Source organism: Magnolia sinica, chromosome 19, assembly GCF_029962835.1.
Source record: "Magnolia sinica isolate HGM2019 chromosome 19, MsV1, whole genome shotgun sequence".
In the NCBI taxonomy this organism is placed as follows: Eukaryota; Viridiplantae; Streptophyta; class Magnoliopsida; order Magnoliales; family Magnoliaceae; genus Magnolia; species Magnolia sinica.
This window is the reverse complement of record NC_080591.1, coordinates 39083406-39090925: the sequence shown is the minus strand read 5'-3', so window position 1 is coordinate 39090925 and position 7520 is coordinate 39083406. Positions and strand designations below refer to the sequence as shown.

Sequence of the window (7520 nt, the reverse complement as noted above, 5' to 3'; positions counted from 1 at the left end):
AGAAGTATAAATGAAATGATCAAGGGGAGGAGAAGGTACAAGAAAGGAACGAAAATACTCATACAACCACATTTGGAGAAGCTATAATGGTCCTTCATTGTGAAACAGACCTTTCGTGGTTAGCTTGTATATGCCTTTATATAGGTGGCCGAGCACAGAGGCTGTAAGTGCTAGTTTTTGCCTTGTGCAAGTGCCTAGACTAATTGAACATATTTGTTGGTGATCTAGAGCGCATTCACACAGATTAGATATCGGAAGATCCATAGTAACAAGAAAGTCGTGTGTTCTTCATACTCGACGGGCCTTCATGTTTTCAATAGGTGAGCATGAAATGGGAATAGGCCTTGCCAACCTTATTGCTGAAGTGTCTCTTTTCATTGTGAGTAAAGGTTGGAAAAATTGCTCTGTCAAAAGGAAGAAGATGTGTAAGGGCACAGAAGTTCAAAATTGCTAGACTCATAGAGCCACATCCGAAGAAGGTGTTGGTGGATGAATTCAAGAAGGTCGATGTTGCGGTGAGGAGAGGGTGATATGCTGTGTAATCGTACAACGATAGCTTGATGCATTCATAGATGTCGGTTTCTCTCCAAGAAACCTCATGCTATGCAGCAATACGATCAAACCAATCGTGCCATCCTAATAAAGGTTTTGACCAAGATCGTGAGGTCTTTAAGGCATCAGAAGGATTGGAAATCGATTGGGACTGAATCAGCATATTTTTGCCAGGGCAGATTGCAAAGAAGCGGTCCATAGAGCAGATCTTGTCAACTTCAATTCCGTTGAAGAAGGCTAGGCTAAGACAGAAATAATCACCAAGCGATGATTTGAAGATTATCTCGTTGGTGAATTTTTGGGGAATACCTTCTAATCATGTATCGGGTTATCTTATTAGAAGGTTGGAGAAACAGAGGATGAGGAAGCAACCATCACTGATACTAGAGAGAGTTAGGGTTTCAAAAGCAAAGAAACAAGGAAAAAAGCTTAAGAAAATGGGGAAACATGTTGAAATAGGGTATAAATCGGTCAAAATCGGGTGTATTAATTAGGGTATAATCATGATCTCGTATGGTGCAACGCTCATACATGTGTCACTACAGGAATAACTCTCGATCCAAAAAGGAAAGCACAACCATCATTCGAAATTGTCTCGGTCGTGCATGGTAAATGAGGCATCATCACGTGTACTACGGAATATCACATTTATGAGCGGTCACACGTCGCTTTCACCTTTTACTAAAGGCAAAACGGCATTTTTTTTTTTGGGGGGGGGGGGGGGGAATGTTTTACCCTATTTTTGTTTGTTCCTTCAAGAGTCAATTAAAAAGAGACATGTCTAATTTTACATGAGTTGCGTAGTGTATTTAAAATCTGTGGAGATAATCGAAGAGGATTTTGCAAGTATATAGTTAGCGTCTATCGAGCAATGCTATGTCATCTATAAAATAATAGTGGTCAAACAAAACGTGATCGAGTTAGCAAGGAAGCTTGGAATGGTTATCTGTCAGGTGGCAAGTTAAGAAGCAAAGTCTTTAGGAGCTCAGTAGTGCTAATAGGTTGCATCAACCATCAGAACATAAGAAATATCCAGATAGCAAGGTTAAGGTTATAAATAGTAAATAAATTCAACAGAAGTTGTCTCATGCCAACCAAACCTAACCAAAATTATCTTTCAATTACCTTTATCTTTATGTCATTTACATTCCTTAGTGTAATCTGTATCTATAATAGTAATTAAGTAGTTGTTAACTTTAACTGTAATTCCAATTCATACTTATATTGAATTCAGTTCGAGTACCAAGTAAAGTTTAGTGTACAAAGAGGCGTTCTGTGATTATTCTTTGCAACTGACTATAAGAATTTTTTTATTTTTTATTTTTTATTTTTTTTGTTTTCTATGTACCTAAGAGAAAAAGTCTTTTCGTAGAAAAGGCAGAAGTGTGATCCAATTTCAAAGGATGAATCTCACACTCTGACAATTTCCTGATCATCTTAAATAATGTTACAAAAGTGGCTAAATAGGCAGCGGATTTTATTAGATCTTGGTCATATATGGTCAATTTTTGATGTCTATTTGATTTGAACTAATCATCACATTCAATTCTAACACACCCGCACTAATCATTTGATTGAAATTTAAAAAACAGCAACACCACCTACTAAGTTTGGAACGAAGAAAAAATGTTTTTTTTAAAAAAAATAAAATAAATAATCCCTTAACATTAAGGAAGACCCACCAGAGTAATTGGACTCAGTTGCCTGCGCCTGTGGTCGGAAGATAAATGAGGCCTATTTAGATGCCTGTGAGAAATACATATTCTCCGGCTGATGTTAGCATATATTCCGCAAATGAGGAGATCCAAAGGCTATGGGGACCACCCTACATGGAACAATGGGGACAGAATGTCTGCCTCAAAACCATTTTCAGCCACACAAGTTTTGGTTCCGGCTAGTATTTGTTTTTTCAGTTCATCCTGGTTAAAGTGAACTTAAGAATGGTTAGGATGGCATACAAACATCATAATGAGACCGGGACACTTTTATTTTCAATGGTTAGCATTTCTATCCCACTGCTTCATTTAGTGTAATTCACCTACGTGTTGGATCTGGCTCAATTTTTAAATCATATCCTAAGGTGAGCTAGAGAAACTGATGAACGGTGTGGATTTCTCAGGGACATCTCAATTGGCCCCACGTAGCTTCAAACGTGCCCTGGGAATCATCAACTATAAAAGCTTTTAAAAAGGCTTTTTATATATTTTGCCATGGTCAAAACCAACTTATAGTTTTTCTTCTTTTTGGATCCTGTGGACTGAGTTGCCCACAAAACCATGGGCAGTTTCTAAAATCAGCCTTCGCAAAACCATCCGCTCAAAACCGGCTGCTCCACCCTCTGTATCTCTCTCTTTCTATTCCCTTTCCGTTCATTGCATTCTCTCTCTCTCTACCTATATCTACATCGTTTCAGAAGAATAAAATAAAATAGATAGAGGAGCATTGCAAGATTCGTACAATCACACAACCACAAGGCGGTGTAATAAGGATGATAGTAAAGGATGAAGAGGGGAGATTTCGATTGTGGGCAATGAAAAAGATCCCACAAATACAAGGGGCCATCCACTACAACGATCCCGACTAACAAGGTGAGTTCGATTTCCCACCAGTCTCTCTTTTCCTTTCTCTGTAATTAATACCCCTTTCTGGAAATAAATACAAGAAGAGAGAGAGAGAGAGAGAGCTTCATTGAAATGGAAGCGAATGGGATGGGTGGAGGAATGATGCCGGGCATGCCATCAGGAATGCTGGGTCTAGACATGCCTCTTCATCAACATCAGCAGCACCAGCACCAGATTGTGTCGTTCGCGACAGACCATCAATCCCAGACTCAGCAGCAGCAGCAAGCAAAGCACCCTTTTGCGTACAATCCCAAAGGAAAACAGCAGCAGCAGCAGCAGCAGCAGCAGATGACGGTATTGAGCGATGAGGACGACCAGGACGGCGACACCCAATCCGGTGGAGCCAGTAAGCGGGTCGGGGCCTCCCCGTGGCAGCGAATGAAGTGGACAGACAGCATGGTTAGGCTTCTGATCATGATGGTGTACTATGTTGGTGATGATGGAGGTGGTGCTGCAACCGAAAATGACCCGGTTGGAAAGAAGAAAGGCGTTAGTGGTGGTGGGCTGCTGCAGAAGAAGGGAAAATGGAAATCAGTGTCGCGGGCGATGATGGAGAAGGGATTCTACGTATCGCCGCAGCAGTGCGAGGACAAGTTCAATGACCTGAACAAACGGTATAAGCGGGTGAATGACATCTTGGGGAAGGGGACGGCATGTCGGGTGGTGGAGAATCAGAGTCTCCTCGACACCATGGATCAGCTCTCTCCCAAGATGAAGGAGGAGGTACGAAAGCTCCTCAATTCCAAACATCTCTTCTTTCGTGAGATGTGTGCCTATCACAGCAGTAGCAGTGGAGCAAATGCCGGTGGCGTCACCTCTGCTGTTGGGCTAGATCAGTCGTCTCAACAGCAGCTCCAGCAGCAGCGATGCTTCCATTCTTCGGAAAGCATTGTTGCGTCTGCTGGGAGGAGAGAAAGAGGGGGTAGAGAAGAGGAAGAGGAGGAGAGGGATGCGGAAGAGGAGGAAGAAGAAGATGATTACGATGATGACGATGACGAAGAAGATGAGGATGAAATTGGAGGAGATGGGGGTGTCATTGGCAATGAACAGAGAGGGTGTCATGGGCACGAAGATGAAAAGGGGCTGCTATCGACACCACCCTCTAACAAGAGACAGAGGCCTTGGTCGAAATCGTCATCGTCGATGCAGCAGCTGAGCTGTGAGTTGATGGGGATGATGCAGGACGGAACGAAAAGCCCATGGGAACAGCGGCAGTGGCTGAGGAACCGGGCGGCGCAGCTGGAGGAGCAGCGGGTGGGGTACCAGTGCCAGGCGTTCGAGCTGGAGAAACAGAGGTTAAAGTGGCTGAAATTCAGTGGGAAGAAGGAGAGGGAGCTGGAGAGGCTGAAGCTGGACAATGAGAGGATGAGGCTGGAGAACGAGAGGATGGTGCTGCTGCTCAGACACAAGGAGCTGGAACTGGACCTTCACTCCAGGAGACCCGACCACCCTTCTTCTATCACTACTGGATAATACTACAACTAGGAGAATAGATTTCCATTCCATTTGCTGTTTTCTTTTGTTTTGCCACTGGCTTTTAGCTATTTCAGGCATTCTTTTTATTTTGTTGTAGTTCTTCCGTCTTCCTATGATATATATATAAAAGAAAAAAAGAAAAAAAAGAATGGGAATGTGCTTGTTGTGTAGAATCTCTCCTCTCTCCTTTGGATTGATTGATTTATGAATTGGAAGGTCCAGGGCCAAGGCCTGGGCATAGGCTTTAAGGGTCAGGCCAGCCAGTTTGGTCGTCCGGTCTGGCACATTATGGGTTAGGATCGAGTCTAAACTCCGAGGTCCATTGGGTTTGGTTTGATCAAAATTGTTCAGTCCAATTCATCGTTAGGATGTTCTGAGGTCCAGCACATTATTCCATGGGTTTGGTTGAGTACATAAATAATCAGGTTGCTCTTGGGCCTGTAGTAGGCCCATTTTGGTTTTGGTTTTGGCTTAGACTAAACTCCAAGGTGCATTTGGGTTGAGCCAGTTGTAAATGTTGGATGAATCGGTAGTCCAGATGGGTCAGGTCAAGGTCATTATAATAACTGGTATGTATGGCAGATCAGATGCCTAGAGGAGAAGAATTAAAAGATATGGACCCCACACACAGAAAAAAAAAATGGAGAGGAGAAGACTTAAAAGGTATGCACCACACACTTAGAGAGTGTGGGTATGGGCAGCAGATGAGTGAAAGGGTGCAGGGTAATTTGTAAAATAGAACAAATGCCCATGGTTGAAGATACGTCCATGTTACCCAACAACCTTTCCCTATGTTGGAAAACCCTCCAATATCCTTCTAAGACCCAAAGTCCCAAAGTTTATTACTCCAAATGCTAATTTCATGGATAAGTTGACTACAACCAACATTGTTAAAATTATTATCGTATTGCAGATCATTAAAAGGTTTAAATTGTGTTAAATCATAAATAAGATTTTTATTTTTATTTTCTTTAAAAAGATCAGAAGAATCTGAAAAATATGAATAAATTAGAGAAATAAAAATATCATCATTCACTTCCCATCAATGTATGAAGAGTAGTAATGTCAGGATACTAGCAATTGACAACTTATATATGTGTGTGTGTGCGCGCGCGCGTGTGTGTGTGTGGGATCAACTATCTAGATAAGCTAACTGAATGAACTGACCATAGACTAAATATAGCTTCATCCTTGCCACTACTTAGATTTGGTTTTTACCTCAAAATAGTAATGATCTACTACCCACTTCCATAAAGTCAGCTCCTTTGGCTTACCTTTCTTCTCCACATAGATGAACCAGGGCAAGCATAGGAAAACATAGCTAGATGGGAAAATCCTTGAGTGGTAAAATCTATCACGGGTGAGCATTTTACCATAGGTTTTTATTGTATCAATTTACCCTTATGTGATTCATGTCGAAGGGGTGAGTGCAAAGCAGATGACTTCAAAATGGACTCCTCATTCATTAGATAAAGAAAATAGCCAAAATTTTGTGATCTAACCTATTACAATTCCAATAGCGGTAACTCGGATGGTGGAGATCACTAGACTACTTCATATCAACAAATACTAGGTATATTAACATTGATTAGTTTCAAGATCTATTTTGCTCATTTAATGAGCACTCTCATTGTTATGCCTTGAATAGGATTGGAAAAAACACACACACAGATTTTATATGTGCGCGCGCGTGTGTGTGTGTGAGATCATAGTTGTCAAAATCCTAAAACTCATGATTTATGTTAAATCTTAGGCAAAGTGATTTGTAGATGCATGTCATGTCAAACACCAAGCAAAAATGGATAATATGTCAAATTTGCATTATCATTATTACAATATAATTAGCACAGCATGATCACAATCCTCAATAAAAAGATATCACCTATCTCATAGATTAATTTAGTCTCTACCAATTAAATGAAAAATCACAAGAAAAAGTCTCAGTAATTAAGGTTGAAGAGAGATCCATCATTTAATCTCTTTTAAAGAATAATAGAAATAATTGACTTGTTTTAAAAACAAATTAAAGTCGCAACCAATTTAAAAGCATAAAACCAAAGCCAAAAAAATAAAAAGCAAGAAAAGTATAATTAGATCGAATTTTAAATAGTAAGGCATAGGATTCAAATAATATAATTATAAGATTCATCTAAAAAGGAATTCAGCCAATTTTTCGGCGATCCAATGTGAATAATAAATTGCAGGATTTTAACAATAATATCTATAGTGATACCTGTTATATATAGTTTAGATAGTCAGTTGTATGCATATTAGATACCATAAACACTACATGTCTAATCAGGTGGCTTGGGCTGACCATGACCTTGACATCCCTACCTTAGTAGACGTAAAATAATGTGATGATGATGATATGTGCCTGTGCCTGTTGTAAATGGTTCAATGGCTCAAAATTGCACTGGTCAAACATTTAAGTGGAAGGACTTTTGTGCATTAAATGAGGACAACTTCTTTCCCTTTATTAAACATTATGAACTTAGAGCATCTTGGCTGCAACCCTGGAACCAGCTATGCACGTGCAACTCTGAGTGTAGGCCCCACCTCAATGTATGCAATATATATCCACACTGTCCATCTGTTTTAACAGTTTATTTTAAAGAATATTCCAAAAATAAAGCAGATAAAAAATTTAAGTCGACCACACCACAGGAAACAGTGATTACTGACCATTAAAAGCCTTTTGTAGGCTACAAAAGTTTTCGATCAAGACTATAACTTTTTTCCCTTTCATCCAGGTCTTTGTTACCTTATCAACAGGTTGGATGGTTCAAAAACATTAAGGAGGACCCTGGAAATTTTTAATGATTGGTGTTCAATGACTACTGTTTCCAGTGGAGTTTTGCACCTGAAATT

At 40.2% G+C, this 7520-nt stretch overlaps 1 protein-coding gene across 2 annotated transcripts; it reads left to right on the top strand.

Annotated features, from left to right (window-relative positions):
• The first annotated feature begins 2808 nt into the window (after positions 1-2808).
• On the top strand, positions 2809-4758 carry LOC131234899 (uncharacterized). 2 transcript variants are annotated; one of them, XM_058231889.1, is made up of 2 exons: positions 2809-3140; positions 3295-4758. In XM_058231889.1, exon 2 carries the CDS (start codon positions 3297-3299, stop codon positions 4644-4646), a length of 1350 nt encoding a protein of 449 aa, XP_058087872.1. In that variant the 5' UTR covers positions 2809-3140; positions 3295-3296; the 3' UTR covers positions 4647-4758. The 2 variants fall into 2 exon arrangements, with proteins under 2 accessions (XP_058087872.1, XP_058087871.1); XM_058231888.1 differs by having other exon boundaries at positions 2809-4758.
• The last annotated feature ends 2762 nt before the right edge of the window (positions 4759-7520 follow it).